This window comes from Equus quagga, chromosome 1 (assembly GCF_021613505.1).
Source record: "Equus quagga isolate Etosha38 chromosome 1, UCLA_HA_Equagga_1.0, whole genome shotgun sequence".
Taxonomy (NCBI): Eukaryota; Metazoa; Chordata; class Mammalia; order Perissodactyla; family Equidae; genus Equus; species Equus quagga.
Window position 1 is genome coordinate 129236846 of NC_060267.1, and position 20901 is coordinate 129257746.

The 20901-nt window shown below is 42.1% G+C and overlaps 1 protein-coding gene across 4 annotated transcripts in view; it reads right to left on the reverse strand.

Moving 5' to 3' along the window:
* Positions 1-20901, reverse strand: part of FLNB (filamin B) — a 133165-nt gene that overhangs the window by 65278 nt on the left and 46986 nt on the right. For all 4 annotated transcript variants that reach the window (XM_046664798.1, XM_046664789.1, XM_046664781.1 and 1 more), the window contains exons 2-7: positions 16972-17220; positions 14666-14763; positions 12350-12497; positions 3055-3173; positions 1889-1966; positions 461-623 (exon numbers count right to left, since the gene is read on the reverse strand). In XM_046664798.1, the coding sequence (XP_046520754.1) occupies positions 461-623; positions 1889-1966; positions 3055-3173; positions 12350-12497; positions 14666-14763; positions 16972-17220 (855 nt within the window). The remainder of the gene's footprint in view (positions 1-460; positions 624-1888; positions 1967-3054; positions 3174-12349; positions 12498-14665; positions 14764-16971; positions 17221-20901) is intronic.

The following is a 20901-nucleotide window of genomic DNA, read 5'->3' on the forward strand; positions in this document are numbered from 1 at the left end:
ACGTTCGTTAGCAATTGTTTTCTTGGGAGGGCAGAGGTCATGGCTGAACTTTTGCCCTTTTCTCATTCTCTATTTTCTAGATTTTTTTACATTGGAAAGAAAGCTAACAATTCAAGAATTGTGTCTTATTCTTTCTTTTTCTTAATCCCCCTCCCCAATAGGACCTTGTAGAATTTGGTCTAGTACATGATTCTTAAAACTCAGTTTCTTTGAAACACTTATTTAGTCATATCAGAAATGTGTACAGAAACTGATTAATGACTAGTAATCAAAGTCGAGATTGAATGTAAGATTTTAGAGAAGCTGTTTTTGAAAAACCTAAAAATATAAAACATTTTAAAAAGCTATTTTTGCTGTTGGTTGTTCGATTTAAAAGACGAAAGGTCAGGCATCCAAAATCTTCGGATTCCTGAGGATTCTCTCAGGCTTTGGCCTGATCCATGGAGGAGAGGCACATCACCTGCCGTGTAGATGTCAAAGTAGGTGGGCTTATTGGCGATGTTCCCTGTAGCTTCCAAGCCTGGGCCTTTCGCAGTGACTTTGCTGGCGTCTCCATGGGCCTTGTCAACATTCACTTCAAATGGGCTCTTGGATATGTGCTGTCCTGCAAAGAGGACTGTGACCTACAAGTGACGGACAGGTGAGATATAACCACTTCTCCCTGCCCAGCACGACCAATATATCAAGTCACATGCATCGACATTCTTCTCTTCTCTCCTGACTATCCACACAAAGGAAGCTGGAACCACGAGCCCTGGTTAAGTGGCCTGAATGGGACTCCCACCTGGCCCCATCAGCCATATGGATGGGGTGGGCCCGGGGCATTATGCCTTTAGCAAACTAAAAATGCTGCTATCAGAAGGCTTAGTCTCTCTAGTAGTCTATGAACAAGACGTTTACTTGAATCTCTAGACATTGGACCCTTTAAGGCAACTGCAGAAGGGGCCACTGTCCCCCAGAACATAACGCACAGTTCCAGAATTTCAAACCCAGAGTCAAAGTATTTTTCAAGGGACCAAGATCATTCTCAAATACACAGATTTGAGATAAAATACAGATTTCCATCTAAAACTTGAGCCAGAGTTCTCATTTTTTAAATTTTTCAAGGATATGGGGTTGGGTTTCATATGAATTAATTACATCATAAATGCTCCCTTAGAGATTTTTTTCCCCAAATTCATGATGTTCTAAGGGTATGAGAGGAATCTACAGCCATGGTTCCAGGTGTTCACTAAAACTCAAGGTGGTACGTATGGTCCATGTTTTGAAGTTTTGGCATTGTACCTGGGGATTGGCCTGTGTGTGCTGTTGAGGCTTTCTTGCAATGAAGGGCTCACTCCTGGATCACCCCACCCTCCTGCAAGACTCACTTAGTGCCCATCCTACAGGCCAACTAGTTGGACACCAACTCAAACAGAATTCAAAATGTTGCTGAGACAAAGGGCCTGGGGGCTGGATTCCTATCATTTCTCCAGGCGCATGGGTGGGCCGCTGGCCTCCACTATAGTGGAGCTCAGGCTTCAGGGCTGACAGATCCTCCAGAGCACCTCGATGGGGAATACTTAAGGAAGCATTAAAGACAAAGAGCCCACTGCTTAGCTTCTATACACCAGGCATATCACTCCATGGCCTAGGTGGAGTTAGAATTATCTTATGACATTGCAAAGAACTTAGTGGAATTCAATCTCGATATGTTAGTTAACGTCTCAAGCCTGATTCACACAGATCCCAAATCTTCTACAATGAGCAAAGATACTTTCATAATCAGAAAGGAAAATCAAAGTTAACTTAAGAAATCCACTCTTCCTCCAGAGATATCCTCCTTCCATACACATGGAAGCAAGCCCAGAAGAGCAGCACAAGCGCGGGCAACGACACCCCATCTTACTTTGTGCAGCCCAGTGACCTTCGGCAGGTACTCCACAGAGTACGTCTTGTTCTTGTCGTTGGCTGGGGTCACTTGTGCCTAGGAGGGAAGATGACCAACAGTTAGAGAAGGTGCTAAGCGTGAGTAAAGAGCATGCTGTGCCAGCTGAAGTCCTGAAGCGAGCTGCCAGGTCAGGACCCTGAAGGCACTGACTATTTCCTGTCCCACCCACTCCTGCCAGACATCCCAGGGGAGAAGCAGCCTGAAGTCACAGGCACAAAATCACATAGCACAAAGGTATAACCAAGTCAGGACTCTCCACTCTTTCAGGGCTGGAACTCTCCAGACAAGAGAGAAAATGAGGCAGGTAACGTAAACCTTTATTGGCTCAGTAGTTATTGAGAGTTACGAAATGCCGGGCCCAGTGTCAGTTACCAAAAATAAAACAATGAATGAATCAGGCACAATCCCTGCCCTAGGGGGAGAAACTTAAAATTTCAGATGGTGCTGAGCACTAGGAATAAAATATGATCTTAAGAAGATAAGTGGACTGAGAGAACAGCATGTGCAAAAGCCCTGAGGGAGAAACCAAAGGATGGTCAGTGTGGGAAGAGAGTAGGGCAAGAATCACTTCGTTATTCTGGCCACTGGTATCTAAAACCTCAACTAATAAGAACTTTGCTAAATCCAAAAATCCAAAGTATCCTTTATTTTATTAAACATTGTGTCCTTGGGTATCAATTTATATTATTTTCCTTTTTTTTTTTTAGATTGGCCCTGAGCTAAGATCTGTTGCCAATCTTCCTCTTTCTTTCTTTTCTGCCCAAAGCCCCAACACATAGTTGCATATCCTAGTTGTAAGTCATTCTAGTTCTTCTATGCGAGATGCCGCCACAGCAGGGCCTGATGAGCGGTGCTAGGTCCACACCCAGGATCTGAAGCAGGCCACTGAAGCGGAGCATGCAAACTTAACTACTTGGCTGTGGGGCCAGCCCCTATGTTATTTTTCAAGGCACAGCCCTCAGAGAGGTTATTTTAACTGCTGTAAGCCTCAAGATCCCTTTGGTAAAAAACAGTGCTTGTCGTGAGTTTTAATGAGGAAAATGGAGGCACAGTCCGTGGCTGTGTCACAAGCCCCAAAAGCTCCATGGGATGCTGGACAGGGCAGGCAGCATCCTCCAACATACCTCTTCTTTGTTGCCTTCTGGGTCCTCAACAAACACCATCAGGTCTCCTTGCCCAGCACTGATGGTGTCCACGGTGAACTTGGCTGGCTGCTTCACCATGTTTCCAGTGGGCTCAATTCCTGTCACGGGTTTACACACGCATGTTACAAGCTGGGCCAGGCCCTGACACAGGCCGTCAGCCACTGTGTCTCCAAGGAACTGAGAGATGGGACCCAGCCCCACAGCTGCCTCGTGGGAGACAGGGACAAACCGCTGGAACAAAGATAGTCAAACGGGTTGAAAGCCCTAATTTTGTCCTTGTTATTTAAGCAGCAGCCTATTCTGAAATATCCAGAGCAATTCAGTCAGAAGTCTATACAACTGTGAAAAACAATGTGGTAACTAGCACTGGGGGCTTGACTTGAGGGAGGGGACACACGGAGGGGAGGAATGAGGTATGAGAGAACGGCTCATTTTTCATCAAACACCAATTTTTTATGACTTGAAATTTTTAAAAATTGCATTCAACTATGTTTTAAAAATTAAACTTTTTATTATGCGATGAGTGAGTGGATTAATTTGAGATAAAGTCATATGCAGGTGTAAAAAATAATATCCTTCCCCCAGTTCCCCAAATGGTTATTTCGTACAAAACTCTAGAACGATATCACAAGAATGGTACTGACCTTGACACAATCAAGATAACGAACATTCTATCCCCACGGGGATCCTCGAGTTGCCCTTTTATAGCCACTGCCACTCCTCCTCACCCCACCCTCTTCTCACCCCAACTACCACTACTCTGTTCTCCATCTCTATAATTTTATGTCTAGGATATTATACAAATGGAATTGTATGTCATATAACCTTTTTGAGTTGGCTTTTTCCACTAAGCATAATTCTCCATAGATTCATCTAGGTTGCTGCCCGTATCAACAGTTGGTTCCTTTTATTGCTGAGTAATATTCCATGAGAGGAATGTACTACCGTTTGTTTAACCATTCACCCATCAAAGGACATCCGGGTTGTTTCCGGTTGTCTAGTACCGATAAAGCTGCTATAAACATTTGTGTACAGGTTTCTGTGTGAACATAAGTTTTCATTCCTCTGGGATAAATAAATGCCAAGGAATGCAATTGCTGGGTCGTGTGGTAGTAGTACGTTTAATTCTTTTTAAGAAACTGACAAACCGTGTTCTAGAGTGGCCGTACCATTTTACATACCCACCAGCAACGTATGAATGATCAGAATCCAGTTTCTCTGCATCCTTGCCAGAATTTGGTGCTATCACTAATTTCTACTTTAGCCATTCTGATAGGTGTGTTATGGCTTTAATTTGCATTTCTCTAATGGCCAATGATACTGGACATCTTCTCATGTGCTTCTTTACCATCTGCATATCTTCAGTGAAATGTCTATTTATGTCTTTTACCCATTTTCTAGTTGGATTGTTTGGTTATTTTTTTGTTTTTTGGCCTGTTGAGTTTTGAGGGTTCACTATATATTCTACATACTGGTGCCTTATATATTCTAGATAATTAGTGCTTTCCAAATATTTTCTCTCAGTCTTTAGCTTGTCTTTTCATTCTCTTAACTGCAAAAAGTTTTACATTGTTTTAAAAAGTTTTTAAAGTAACATCCAGTCCCCAGGCCCTTTGTCTCAGCAACACTTTGAGTTCTGTTTGAGATGGTGTCCGGGTGGCTTGTAGGGCAGGAGCTGAGTGAGTTTATCCTACAGGAGAGTGGGGTGATCCAGAAGTGCACCCTTCACTGAGAGAAAGCCCCGGACAGCACATGCACCCCAGTCTCACGTACCAGGCCAAGACTTTGAGACAGAAGGTACTTTAAAAAATATTTTTTAAGTTTTAACTTTGATGAAGTCCAACTTCTCATTTTTTTCCTTTTACACATCATGCCTTTGGCGTTACGTCTAAGAACTCTCTGCCTAGCCCTGGATCCTAAAGATTCTCATCTACATTTTTTTCTGAAAGTTTTATAGTTATATGTTTTACATTTAAGTCTGTGATCCATTTTGAGTTAACTTTTACATAAAGTGAGAGACTGAGGCTGAGGTTCATTCTCCTTACCTATGGATGTCCCATTGTTCAGGCACCATGTGTTGAAAAGGCCCTCTTTTCTCCACTGAATTGCGTCTGCACCTCTGTCAAGAATCAGTCGTGCGTATTTTGGGGGTGTCTTTCTGGGTTCTTGATTCTGTTTGGTTGATCTGTGCGTCTATCCCTCTGCCAACATCACAGTCCTGATTTCTAGTCTAGCTTTACAGTTAAGCCTTGGAATCAGGTAGACGGATTCCTCCCACATTCTCTCTCTTTTTCAAAATTGCTTTCCCTACTGTAGTTCCTTTGTCTTTCCATATACATTTTGGAATAATAATATTTCCTAAATCTATAAGAAATCTTTCTGGGATTTTAATAGCAATCGTGTTAAACAACAATTTAGGGAGAAACTGACATCTTTATTCTTTGACTTTTTCAATCCATGAAAACATATGTCTCTCCATTTATTTAGGTCTTCTTTGAGTTTTTCATCAGTGTTTTTGTAGTTTTCAGCATATAAATCCTATCGTGTTTCATTACATTTACATCTATTTCTCAATTTTTCTTGGAGCAATTGTTCAGTGGTATGGTCTTTTTTATTTTGGTGTCTTCATGTTCATTCTAGTAGACAGAAATCCAACTGATTTTTGTATGCTGATCTCGTATCCTGTGATCTCGCTGAACTCACTTATTCAAGGAGAGCTTTGTTGGTAGATTGTTTAGGGTTTTCTATATAGACAATCATGTCATCTACAAATAGAGACAGTTTTATTTCTGACTTTCCAATATGTATGTCTTTTATTTCCTTTTCTTGCCTGAGTGAACTTGCTAAAATTTGCATCATGTTGAACAACAGTGGTGAAAATGGACATCCTCGCCTTGTTCTTGATCTTAGGGAACATATTCAGTCTTTCACCATTAATTATAATGTCAGCTGTAGGCTTTTTGTGGTAGTTACTCTATACCAAATTGAGGAAGTTCTCGTCTATTGCTCTTTTTCTGACTTCTTATCACGGACGGCTGTTGAATTTCGTCCAGTGCTTTTTCTGTATCAATTGATAAGGTCATGTGATTTTTCTCCTTTAGCCTGTTAATACATGCTGACTGATTTTCTAATATTGTCCGACTTGCATCCCTGGAATAAACCCCATTTGGTCATGATGTATAATTCTTTTTATATACTGCTGAATTTTATTTGCTAATATTTTGTTAAGAAATTTTACATCTATATTCCTGAAGGATATTGGTCTGTAGTTCTTTTTTGGCATTGCCATTGTCTGGTTTTGTTATTAGAGCAAAACTAGCTTCATAAAATGTATTGGGAAGTGTTCCCTTCTCATATTTTCTGGAAGAGATCGTGTAGAATTGGTGTGAATTCTTCTTTAAATGTATGGTAGAATTCTCCAGTGAAACCATCTGGGCCTGGAGATTTCTTTCCCAAGAGCTTTTAAATTACAAATTTGCTTTCTTTCAAGGTTATAGGATCATTCAGGTTATCTATTCATCTCGGTTGAGTTTTGGTAGCTTGTGGTTTTTGAGGAAAGTCTATTGTAGTTATCCATATTTTCCTTACCATTTTTTTTTCTTCCTGTTATTCCAAGATTCCTTCTTTCATTGTTTCCTTTCTGTCCAGAGAATTTCCTTTAACCACTCTCTTAGTGTAGATGTGCTTGTGAGAAATTCTTTTACTTTTGCTTCACCTGGGAATGTCTTGATTCCCTCTTCATTTCTGAGGGATATTATCCTTGGATATAGGATTCCAGGCCGACAATTCTTTTCTCACAGCACGTAAAAATTTTGTGCCACTTCCTTCTGGCCTCCATGGTTTCGGTGAGAAATCTGTCATCCTATTTTCCCCCCATAGGTAAGGTATCATTTCTCTCTTGCTTGCTTTCAAGCTTTTATTGTCTAGCTTCTTGAAGTTTGTCTAAGATGTGGCTTGGTGTGGTTTTGTTTGTTTATTTGTTTCGTGTTTATAGTCTTTGGCTTAGCTCAGCTTCTTGAATCCATAGATTTATATCTTTTGCCAAATTTGGGAACTTTTCAGCCATTATTTCTCTGAGCACTCTTTCAGCCCTCACTCTTTTGACTCTCCTTCTGTGTCAACTATGACACCAATGTTAGACATTGTGTTATCGTCCCACAGGTCCCTGAGGCTCTGTTCATTTCTTTCAGTTTACTTTCTCTGTCATTTAGATTGGGTAATTTTTGTTGTTCTATCTTCCAGTTCACTGATTCTCTTCTCTGTCCTTCCATTCTGCTATGGAGCTCAACCACTGAGTTTTTGTTATTGCCTTTTTCAGTTCTAAAAATTCCATTTGATTCTCCCTGTATCTTCTGTTTTTTGCTCAGATTTTCAATTTTGTCATTTGTTTAAAATGTATTTGTAATTGCTTGTTGAAGTCTTTTTACAATAGCTGCTTTAAAATCTTTATGAAATAATCCTAACATTTCTATCATCGCAGTGTTGGCATCAATCGATTATTTTTTTTTTCATTCAGTTTGAGATCTTCCTGGTTCTTGGTAGGATGAGTGATGTTTCAACTGAAAGCTGCATGTTCTGGGGATTATGTTATGAGACTCGGGATCTTACTTAATACTGCTCCAGCAGGGGAAAGGAGGGTGCGTGCCTCATTGCTGCCAGTCGGGGAAGAAGTCCAGGTTCCACATTCAACCTCCACTGATACTCACAGTGAGGTGGGCTCCGCATTACTGGTGGGCGGAGGAGGGAGTTCCAGCTCCCGACTAGGCCTCCACTAGTAGCTGAAAGGGGTAGGAATGCCTCATTAGTACTCCTCAAACGGCCTCTACAGACATCATTGCGGGGAGGGGGGCCTTCTTATCTATGGTGAAACTCTGGGCTCCCCATTCGCCTTTGCTGGTGTAAGTGATGGTTGTGGTGGCCACAGTTTTTTCTGTGGTGTTTGGTTGGAGTAGAGGAGTGATTGTCTAAAAGCATTCTGCCTTGCTGGGCTGCCCTTTCCTGGTCTTTTGGCAGAGACAGTAGGCTTTTGTTGGGGCTTTTTGTCTTTGTGTCCATTGGTGTTTCTAGCTCTCAGCTTCTTCAGCTCCAAGTCTGGGATACACGAGTTAAAAGAAAACCAAGGAACTCACTACAGTGCTGGTCCCTGGGTCCTGAGGTCCCCGGCCAGTTTGTCTTATTCTTTTCCAGAGTCTCCTTATGCTTGTCCTTTATAAAATACCCAGGGATTTTAGCAGTATGCGGCAGGAAGAACTAGGAAAAGTACATCTCCTCCATCTTCCTAGAAGTATTTCTGCATTACGGAGAATTCCAAACTTACACAGTCATAGAGAACTGTAAAATGAACCCCTGTGTACATATCACCTACCTTCAACGACTATCAACTCATGGCCAGTCTTGTTTCACACCTTCACTCCCATCTCTTCCCTCCTCCTGTGTTATTTTGAAACAAATCCTAATCCTCATATTTTCCCTCCATAAACATTTACCATGTATCTTTAAAAGACATTTTTAGACTATCCACATCAAAAAAATTAATAATTCCTCAATATCATCAAATATTCAATCAGTATTCAAATTTCCAATTATATTATAATTGTCATGCATTTTTTAACAGTCAGTTTAAATAGGATCCAAATAAGGTTCACATTCTACAACTGCTCGCTTAGTCTCTTAAGTCTCATTTAATCTCTAGGGTTCTTTCCATCTTTTCTTTTCCTTGCCATCAGTCTGTTGAAGACACTGGGTCATTTGTTATGATACTTTGTATTAGTTTTCTAATAAACGACTTAGTTTCAGAAAAACTGGTGGTAGGTAAAGTGTTATATAAAAAGATAACATTCACATACTGTTGGGTAAGAAATGCAAATTGAAGAAAATACATAGTTTGAACTGATTTCAGTATAGGAAAAAGGCTGGAAAGAAATACCTTTGAAGGAAGAAATGGTATTGACAGTTGGGAAGCAAGGTTTTCAATTTTTATTTTCTACATTTTCCCTTTTGCTTAAAATTTACATAATGATCAGGTTATTTAACAAAGAGATTGAAACATGAACTTAATATATTCATAAACACCCACTCCATCTGACTCCAGTAGCCTGAGAAACAACTTCGTCGGCAGCTTATTGAAGGCCTGGGCTTGGGCCCATCCACCCTGGCTAACCATGGTTGGTTAGGAGACCGAACCACATCTCACACTCTGTGAAGCCCCTGGGAGCTATGCTTACCAGAGACAGCCATTCCCCACAATTACTCACAACGAAAGGTGTTGAAGGCTTGCTGTGCAGTGAATGCTTCACACAGAACACAGGTTTTAGAAAAGGTTTCTGCTTAGCTCACGGATACATGCTTTCAACACACTTAACCCCACAAGGGAGCCCGCTACAAAGATCTGTTTGTGGCTGCAGGTTTACCTCACCCCAGCCCTGTCTCCTTCCAGTGAGTGGATCCGCAAGTGGTAACTGCAATCTGGTCAACATCCAAAAGATAAAATAAAATAAACCTCTCCACCCTTTTAGAAACTAGAAGATGAAATGTTCTCTAGTCCTTGGTTCCGTTGGCAGAAATGAAGCAATGTGGCCACATAGGAGAGACAGCAAACTGTACTTGCCCTTTGTCTCACCATGGGGCACGGATAACATCTTAAGGCCCTGCCCATGTGGCCACACATGTGGCCCTATTGCCTAAAACGACCATTTTGTCTTCCTACTTAAAAAGAAAAATAAAAGCTAAATATAGAATCACCATAGGATCCAACAGTTCCACTCCTAGGTATATACCCAAAAAGTTGAAAGCAAGGACTCAAATACTTATGTTCACAGCAGCATTATTCACAATAGCTAAAAGGTGGAAACAACCCAAATGTCCATTGATGGAAGAATGGATAAACAAAACGCAGTACATTCATATAACTGAATTATTATTCAACTTTACAAAGGAACGAAATTCTGACACATGCAACAGCATGGATGAACCTTGAAAACATGCTAAGTGAAATCAGCCAGATATAAAAGGACAAATATTATATGATTCCACTTACATGAGGTATGTAGAATAGGCAAATTCAGAGACAGAAAGTAGAGTGGTGGTTGCCAGAGGCTGGGGGAAGGCGGGAGTGAGAAGCTACGGTTTAATGGGTAGAGGGTCTCAGTTTGGAAAGATGAAAAAGTTCTGGAGATGGAGAGTGGGGATGGTTGCACAATACAGTCAACATACTGAATGCCGCTGAACGGTACACTTAAAAATGGTTAAATTAGTGAATACTGTGTTACGTATATTTTACTACAACAAAAAAATGAAAGCATAGATACATATATGTCTAGGTGTATATATAAATATATATTTTTTCTATAGCTGTGTTTCCTCCCCAAGTGCACAACAGTTATAAAGACAGACGAAGGAAACGGCAATGACTAGCCACATTCCTGAACGGTAGCAAGTAGTCATTTTCTAGAAAACAGCACTGTGAAAGGAAACCGTTTCACATTAACAATGAGGAAGCTGGAAAGGCCAATGATAAGGTTATTGCAAACAAGCATTTTATGCCTTGATTAGACTCAATCCATTTGACCAAGTTTGTCGACAAAAGATTTATTTGGCTGTTTGCAGTTTTTTTGCCATTAAGGAAGCACAGCCTTTAAAATCAGAGATTCCTTATTCCAGCCACCACCCTTGGTATGGCTTAGAGAAAGCACTTGTAAAGCAAGCATGGACATGCCGACCGTGGAGTGACTGCACATGGAGGGAGGGCTTTAAACAAAGTCCCCAGTCCCTGCGTAATGCAAATGATTGCGCAGACCCCACCTCATTGCCAAAGGGACCTCAGATGGCAAGTGGGTCTGTTCTAGACCCATCAGACTCTGTCTTCTAGTCTAAATCAAGCGAAAAACACAGATGCGCCTCATCTGGCCACCGAGGCTGAGAACAGCACACATCAGCACCACTGCCCTTGTTGTGTGTCATCTTCAGACTAAGCTGACACCAACGGGGGCAGTGCTGTCTTCAAAGGGGATGAGCGTATGGGATATCCTACAAGACAAGCACCCTGGACTCTTCAGAAAGTCAATGTCATTAAAAAAAGAAAAGTTGGGGGAAATTATTCTAGATTAACAGTCTAAAGAGAAATAAACAAATGTAGCTAGTGAATCTTAATCAGATCTTGATTTGTAAAACAACAAAAACTGTAAAAGACAATTTTAGGACAATAGGGAAATTTGAATACAAACTGGATACTAGTTGATATGTGACTACTGTTAATTTTCTTGTGTGTGATAATGAATATTGTGGTGATGTTAGAGAATGTCCTCTTCTCAGGAGAGGCTTGCTGGTGTATTGAGGAGTGAACCATCACCTTGCTGCAATTTATTTTTAAATAATTCAACAATCTCACACACACACACACACACACACATATGCATGCACACACAAAGGGCAAGAGAAAACTATTATGTTAGAATGGTAAGAACTGTAGATTCAAGATATTTTTGTGTGTCTAAATGTTATAATAGTTATAATTATAGCTATGAAAATTAAGGAATAAAATGCACCCCTTCCCGTCCCCACAGAAAAGGGAGTAAGCTGTATCTCGCTGTGCTAATCTTTAGCAGAAACCACACTGGGCTGGAATGTAACTGCTCTCCCTAAAAAGCTAGTGTGCTTGAAGTCAGGTGCCAGCCAGGCAACCAAGCTCCTTGAAATGACTTCGACCCACCGTAACGTTCTGAGCATAACACTCCTGGCAGCTGCCTTGGAGATCATAAACAGGATGTCTTAGCAAGGAAGTGTCTGCCAGGGGCTAACAATAGCTCCCACCCCATCTGGAAATCTGAGGGCGCTTTAGCATAACTGAAGGAGAAGTGAATCAGCAGCCAGATGACCCAGGCTCCCACCTCACCCCCATCACTGACAGTAGTGATCCGGGGTGAGGCCTCTACTCCCTAACCCCCATGGATTGGACCTCTGATTCCTCATCTGAAAAATGGGAAGAGTAGCCCTTTCTTCATCCCAGGGATACTGCACTAAAATCACAAAGCAACAAACTCATCAGTCTCCGTCACATTAAAGCAGCAGTGTTTCTTAAAGCCTAGATCCACAAGGCAGAAAAAGATGGTCATAAACAAATGGACCTTTAGGTACAAAACATCTAACAAAGGAGACCTGGGGTGTCTTTAAGGATTAAGCCTCTACACTCGTGATTCTGAGAAGCTTCTTCCTGAAGCCACGTAATACTCTCTAAGACCAGAGGACAAGCCTCAAGTCCAAGACAACCATCACTTACCTCTGCCATAGGCCCTGGCTTTCTTGGGGTTGAGTTTGGGTTTAAGAGGAGCCCCTGGCTTGAGCTTGGCTTTGGGGAACTGGGACAGGTAAGTCATCACCGAGTGCTCATCCACATCCGGGTGAATAATTTCTTCAGGAGTGATGACCTAAAATAATGACATGGCAGCTGAATGCCCAGAAAACATCACTAGGAAACTACTGAAGTTTTTGCAAATGTCTCTTAAACTAAACACCACAAATATTAAGAATTTGACTCAGTCTCTCAATTAAGTGAAATTACCTTAAACTGGCATGCCAAAATCAGTGTTTTTAACATTTCAGAGGAGTCACCATTCCCTTTGGAAGCTGAAGACCCTCTCCAGACAACTCTGTATGTAATTTCCAGAGGTTCACACCCCCTTATCCCGGAAAAAAAGCCCACTTACTCCCCTGGACAAACTTTCCAGAAGGGGTAAACTACCTCAAGTAAGGAGGAAGAGGAAACAAGTACATGTAGGATTAGCGCACTTTATAAAAAAGCACATAGAAAAACTGGCCTTTTTCTTTGCTCATCTATCCATTGTCAGAATTTAAGTCAGCTACTACTGAAAAAAATAAAAATAAAAACAGGGACAACACAATGACATATTAGAAATATGGTCATCTTGTTATAGACTGTTTGTGTCCTGTCAAAATTCCTATGCTGAAGCCCTAAGCCCAGAGTGATAATATTAGGAGGTGGAATACTTGGGAAGTAAATAGGTTTAGATGATGTCCCAAGGGTGGAGCCCCCACAATGGGATTAGTGTCCTTATAAGAAGAGGAAGAAAGACCAGAGCTCCCTGGCGTGCTTGCTTGCGCTCTCTTGCGCTCTTGTGCGCACGCTCTCTCTCGGACTTGCTCTTGGACTCCCCAGCCTCCGGAACTGAGAAAGAAATGTCTGTTGCTTAAGCCACCCAGTCTATGGTATTTTGTTATAGCAGCCCGGGCTGACGAAAACAGGTCTCAATACACTAAGAGCCATTAAAAAAATGGGGAGGGAGTGAATTTCTCCTGATATTCAGCTTAGGAGCAAGATTAGACCCATGCTGGACAGGTGGCCTCCCTGAACCAGCCCTAAGCAGCACAAAAAAATCCTCCTGTCCCCAACAAGAGGTAAGCCACACCTTCTTGGAGGAATAGAAGGGCTCTGTCTCGCGAACCAAATGCACATGAACAACATATATACCAAGCTTCCCTCACCTTGTGGTAAAAAGAGCCCAGAAAACATTCTGATGATTAGCAGCAGCAACAAAATAGCTATTTGGGTTTGAACTGTTGCCTTCAATATGTTCCATAAAATGTAGGATGTACGTTGATTTGGCATTTCTTCTAAACAGCTCCTTCAACACCTTTCTAGTGCCAACATCACATGAATGTCAAAAGGAGATGGTTTTAGGTTTAAGAGGAGATGAAAAACATAGCACACCACTTCCTGAGGATGGAGGAGCCAGGAAATGGGCCATGAAGAAGAAACATGATGCCAAAACCAAGTCAAGGAATATAGGCAAGTTCTTCTACCTCCCAAGGGATCTTGTTAGGAAATACAATGATCTCGGCCCTGAATGACAACTTAGACCTTAATGGAGCCTGTGGTGAAGTCATCTACCCCATAGCACTGGCTATCCATAACTTCTCTTGACCAGGGCTCTGCACATGGGAGTCATGGTGTTTAACTGTCAGGAGAAGATTTGTAGACTCCTTGGAAGGGCTCAGAAGATTGGACCTCAACTAAACAATGCGGCTGCTGCAGCTGATATCCAAGACTTATTCAATTTCCAAGTTCTCTTGTTATATTCCTGTGATAGGATTATGGGCAATCCAAATTCTTCCACAATTTCCATTAATGATAGGTTATCCTGGTTTAAATTTTTTAAAAAGTTCTATGCCCTGTGACTTTCCTTAAGATATTCGATTAAAAAAAACTTTTTAGATATGTAAAAAAGTGGTCAAATATTAGCAATTTCTTACAGTTCAAATTAATTGTTAAGGTCCCCATTTGCAGTCTGATGTCCAGAGATAAACTTCGAGATCTTTGGAGCAGAAATACTACAAAATCTGTCACATGTGACAAAGAGTGACATGACAATTTCTGAATGCTCTAGAAGCAAACAAGTCAATGAAAATCTATTATTATGGGTAAACTGAGGAAGATGGGAGAGTGCCACAGGCAATGCTCCTTGAAGGTCAACGTTGAGGTCAGACTGACTGCCAGACTCAAGGAGGCATCAAGAGTGCCAGAACAAGCTACAGGGTAGAAACAACCTCGTGGGATGTTGCACACTTGTATATATACCTGTGGGACACCCAGCCAGTCATCTGCCTGTTGCATGGCTTCTCGTGCATTATCCACAGGCTTTCGTGGGTCCCAGGACTCCCAGTCTGGGCACAGACCTGTTAACATAACACAAAAGATTCTGTTAGTCTTAGCTGACTGAAGAGATTAAAGGAAGCCATGTACTTACATTAAGCCCACTTGGTATCTTAATTCAGAGAACAAGTTCTTCCAAAAATCTTAGTGAATTATATACTTTATGGGCAGAGATGTGAGTATGCCACAGTGGAAACTGTTCTGAGATGAAGCTGCGACCTCCTTCGGGCTATTTTCTTGCATTAAAATGGGGATTACCCATTCCTTGAAGGTGTGGTATGACTAAATAAGCAAAGCCTGTAAAACCATTTGGGCCTGGTGCCTTTTTGCAGGAGAGATTTTTCTGAGCTACCACACTCACACTTTTGTACTCTGGTCATCAAATGTGTAGAGCTGACACCAGCTGGGTGTCCTATGATTTAACTCAAATCTGATACTATCTATGTGGAGACTGTGTCAGACCCCACAGGTTAAGGGCTCAGTCCCACAAGACTGCCCCCTCCCCTCCTTCAGGTGCCAACTGCAAGTCCAGGTTGTCACCTGGGCTTCTGATTGACCAGCTACAAATCGGGAGGTTCCCACCACCCCTCCTCAGCTTCGATCATTTACTAGAGTGGCTCACAGAACTCAGGAAAACAGTTTACTTAGTAAATTCTAGTTTACTATAAAAGGATATAACTCAGGAACAGCTGGATGGAACAGACACACAGGGCAAGGTATGAAAGCAGGAGTGAGGAGCTTCCATGCCCTCTCTAGGTGCACCACCCTCCGAGCACCTCCATGTGTTTACCAACCCAAAAGCTCCCTGATCCTCACAGTTCAGAGTCTTTTGTGGAGGCTTCATTATGTAGTCACGGTTGATTAAATCACTGGCCATGGGTGGCTCACCCAACTTTCAGCCCTTGGAGTCTGAAATGGGGCTGAAAGTTCCAACCCTCGAATCATGTGGTTGGTTCACCTCACAATCAGGCCCCATCCTTAGGGCTTTCGAAAAGTCACCTCATTAACACAAACTCAGGTGTGGTTGAAAGATATCATTGTCATGGCTCTTATCACTTAGGAAATTCCAAGGGTTTTCAGAGCTCTGCTCCAGGAAAGAGGATGAAGACCAAATATATATATTTCTTATTATAAGTCACAATATCACAATCCTGTCCCTGGACATACCTGAAAAGAATGGACTAGCATCCCGTATAATTAAAAAAATACACTTATTCACAGGCCAAAACCTAGAGTTATCTTAGAAACCTTTGTAAGCACCAGAAGTACAGGATTGGAGTAAAAATCCCCAGATTTAAACTGGAAAGAGGTATCCTAAAATGTGTCTTTGGGTGGAAGCAAGGAAGAGGGCACTGGGAAATGAACTAATGCTAAACTTTGAGTTATTTCTGGATGACATTAGCTTATAGACTCTCAAGGAAAATGAGGCCTCCAGTCAGCCCTCTTTCCCCATCCAACTAACACTAGCTGATTCTGCTTTGAGCATGTTGAGAACCACTAACTTACTTAAATACTAATGTGCCCTGCACATACAGAACACTCGGTAAACGGAAAATATGATTATTATAGATTTTTTATTAAAAACAATTTTGGGGGATGTATATAAACACAGGCTCTGGTTTTTCTACTGAATGTATATCAGCAAGCTCTACCCATTAATCTAAACCCTCCAATGAGGATAATTACTACCTTGGTGTACACTCAACCACTCAGAAAAGGGTGGAAAAGGCTCCAGCTGGATCCCAACCAAACACTTTTTCACAGCAATGCAGAAAGAAAAGGGTGGAGAAAGCCATATATAGTCAACCCAGTGGTCAATAAAAACAGGGACTTTCCACTCAATGGAAGTTTTTAGATTTGCATGCCAATCCACCTAACAGGGTCACATGTTCCTGCTGAAGCCAACGGGAAACTAAGCACCAAGTGTGTGAAGAAGCAAGACATTGGAGTCTGGAAGCTAAACCCGAGGCCTACTCTAGGCACTAAGGCCTTCATTGGGAATCTGAATAAATAACTGTATTCAATGCTCAAAGAAGTCAATATCTATAAGACCTGACATTGGAAAGGTAAATGAAGCCATTTTCAGTTCCCTTAGCTGTATTACCATGGGCTAAAACCAGAAGAAATATACCAACGCCAGCAAACCTAGCTTCCTCATTGAAAACCAAGAGGTTTAGGGGCCCAGAGACCCCCACCCCAAAGAGATGGCTTAGGCTGCCATGGGCACTTACCTGGAGCACAGCTGTCTACCAGGGCTCCCAGGGCTTTGCCATCTTGCCAGTTCTGGTTAAAGTTAGTGATGGGCAAGTAGGGGATCTTGTTCTGAATCCATCCCAGCAGCCTCTGCTTTGGCGTCTGCTTCTTGGCATCATCATCCCCTTCATCCTCCCACACGGGCATGGAGATGGAGTAGTGGAGGATCAGTGTCCACACCAGGCCCAAGATGAGCTTCAGGTTCCCATCCACGATGGCTTTGCTATCTGAGGAGAGAGGCAGAGGCTTGGTCATTGCTCTGGGTTACAGAGACTCACACTCTTTGTAAAAAAGTAAAGGAGATCTTCATTTGTTAGAGAATTGTACTGAGATATTAAAGAGTGAAAGGATGTAATGCTGGAATATGCTTCAAAATACTTGAGGATGAGAACAGATGAAATAAGATTCCAAAATGTTAACTGGTGTCATTGGCTCATGGGGGAATAGATTATACTATTGTTTTTACAATTGCGTATGTTTGGAATTTTCCATAATAAAAAGAACTTTTAAAATTTAAAGAAATCATTTCAGAATTACAGACAAGAAAAAGAGGTGGTTGCATTCCAGAGATAACCACTTGTTTACCTGGTGGTATATAGTTTACCAGATTGGGTGTGTGTGTATACACATATATATATGTGTTTGCTGCCCTGAATTTATATCATACTATACAACAGGTCTTGAAATTTTTATTTCCACTAATCAATATGTCCTAGATATCTTTTCCCTATAAAAAGGTGTTTCTGTTTAAACACTTATCTACAGGTATACGAGGCCAGTTTCCCCGCAAATTCCACCAACACTGGATGTTACTAATCGTTTTCATTTCTGCTACTCTGACAAGTTAGTCATTCATAAGAGAAAGTCATTAATAGTTAAACAAATCCAATTGGACAAAGTTTCTGTTGGCAGGATATGGAACTGGCCAAAGTCATGGCCGCTGTGTAAGTCCTCTCTTAGCTTAAAAGAATATGCCATACCCCTGGCCAGTCCCTTTTAGGAATCTTACTGCCATTGGTTTCCACTTTCCACTCCCCTTGACTTCTCTGCAGCACTGTGTCCTCTTTATAAGCTCCATCTACACCCATCAAAATTCAAATATTATCTTATATTCTCTCTCTCGATTTCCTATACCCTTTCCCCAACAAACATTCTCTATAGTAACCCCCTATTCTACCAAGATCTCAATCTGAAAACATTACCATCTTGTACTCCTCCTTCAAAACCCTGGTTGTAGTTTCCACAATGTACGGATTCTCTCCCTATGTAAATCTCTTGGCAAATCCTTTTCCATACCCTCCCAAAAAAATATGCGGCCCCTCCTTGCCTCTCAGAGTCCTTGACATCCATGAAGCCGAATCACCATTCATATAACCCCAAAACCATCTTTCTAGTCAGGTACCTTTGTGCTTCCAAATTCACCAATGGTCCCTGCTGCCCACAGTCAAACTCCTTAAACATATACCACCTTCAGAGACCTACACAACCTCCATCCAGCCTGCTTTTCACCCTTGTTACCCCACCCACTACACTTCACATTCCAGGCTCCAAGACTCCTTGTTCCTGGATCACATCTTGCTTTGAACCCCCTGGACCTCTCCACGTGTTCTGTACTCCCTTTGATGGGAAGACCCTTCACTCCATCCTCCTGTGGGACAAATCATCATTCATCATTTGAGATCCAGATCCAAATGTTAGCAGCCCTTCACTCCCACCAGTGTATGTGTGATCGTGTCAGGGTCCTCTCCCTCAAGACAAGGACTATTTGCTCCTCAGCCTCCCACCCCAACTCCAGGACTGTGCACACCTGCTGGGGAGTAACTAGCCTTCTTCATCTGGGAGTTCCCCTCACCCTGTCGCACCCATCCACCACAAGCCACCTGAATGTCGGTTAAACACACATCAAACCGCACTTAATGAAACCCAACTACAACCACATGAAAAATATACTCACATGCTGATAAGAAGTAAACGGCACACCACTCAAAACCGAAATGGTGGGGGCTTCATTTTTTTTTAAGTTAACCCGATTATTGTTTATTGTTACATCCTCTTACCAGAAAAGGCCCTCTTAAAAGCCCACACCCAAACCCACAGAAACCAAAGGTAATTTTACAGTTGCAGATTCAGTCATAAAAAAACTTGATCATCTAAAACTGGACAAAGTAAGACTATCATGACCTGGCTGGTAAGACAAACTATATTTGAGCAATCCTCACTCAAAGTTAAGGTGCCCAGGGATTTTCTATGTAACGAATTATATAAGTGATAACTTGTAAGCAGGACTGTCCAGGTAACTCACAAGGCCCAGTGACAAATGAAAATGCAGGGCTGCTTGTCCAAAAAGTATTAAGAATTTCAAGATGGCAACAGCACAGCCTTAAAGCAAGCACGGGGCCTTCTGAGCACGAGGCCCTGTACAGGTGCACAGATCGTGTGACCATGAAGCCAGCTCTGCTTCTGAGGTCCTGTGGTCAATAAAGCAGCACTAATGTGCATAAAACACTGGACTTTGCACAGAACTCGGATATCCAAGGAATTCATCCCATGGACCACACGTTTCTCCAGCTGGCAGTCCTTGATTGTGACTGAATTTTTTGGTTTAGATGGCCTGGTATAAGGTTGTCTTTGAAGTGCTATTGATTACTGAGTTACTACCTATTGATCATAAGAAGTTCCAGGTCAAACAATTTCCCTGCCAGTTTTCTTTATTCAAGCTAAAGGGAGAAGAGAAGTCTTCAGAAGGGGGGTGAGGGCGGGGGAAGCCAAAAAAGGAAGTAACGTGGATGTCTGCTTATCGCTAGTCAGGATAATGCTGGTGGATCAGGTGGGGTCTAAACAGGCCAAAGTCTCATCCAGCGGGCCGCAAAGCTCAAACTTTCCTGAGTTATGTGTTAAATGCTTTTTGAATGCAAACTTGCAGATTTCGTTCATAAATCAAAACATGAAACCAGTTTGCTCTATTTTTTAACCAGCTTACACATGTTGGTCTAAAGGAATGAGACACGAGTCTTTTTCAAAAAGATTTTGGGGGAAATATGACCCAGTAAAAGTCTGAGCCAAATTTATGACAAATATAATGCCCAGAACTTCTGTTTCCAATGAATTCAAGGTGGGTGTCCAAATGGGAAAGCCCCCATTAGGGTCTCACTGGGATAAATGATACCTTCGTTTAGCTATTCTAAGAAGCTGGAGGGAGAAGGGTCCTCATTCCAAATGATTTTGACAAGTGAAGGTTCAAATACTTCACCAAACTCTTGGAACAATAAAAAGATGGCGACTTGCCCGAAAGGCCTCCCCCATTCCCACCCACATGAAATAGGAGACTCCCAGCGCCTTGAAAATGAAACGCTACAGCGTCATGGTGCCGGACGTGCAGTCATCACAGCGGACTACAGAACTTTCCGACGTGAGTGTGCTCTGCGATGTTTATGTTGAGTGTAAACACGGTGCAGAAATGTAAAAGGAGGAAGAGGCCAGGCCAGGCGGAAGCCTCTCCAGCAGGATTCCACCTCCTTGGGTTACTGAGATCCTCTTTCAGGAATAAAACAAGCCAACGCCTGCCACGCCTGCCCGACCTCCTAGAATCTGCTCAGATCGTCAAGGGGGTGGAAGCTGGATGCAAGTTTCTCCTCCCCAAATCACAACCAATCACAATCCCTAAGGAGTTTGGCCCTGGCTCTGGGCAAGGCAGACCCTCAAACCACATACACCTCCTGGAACTACTTAAAATCATCCAGTGTGGCTTGTAAGTGAGGGCAGTGGCTTTTTTTTCTTTTTTTTAAATAGCCAGAAAGTTAATTTGAGCTACTGCAAATTCAAGGAGGGAACGTCTTCACATCGTTTCAGTACATCGATTCTCCAGGCCTTGTTGAACAGCATTCTAGAATGGCTGCATTTACCGGGGT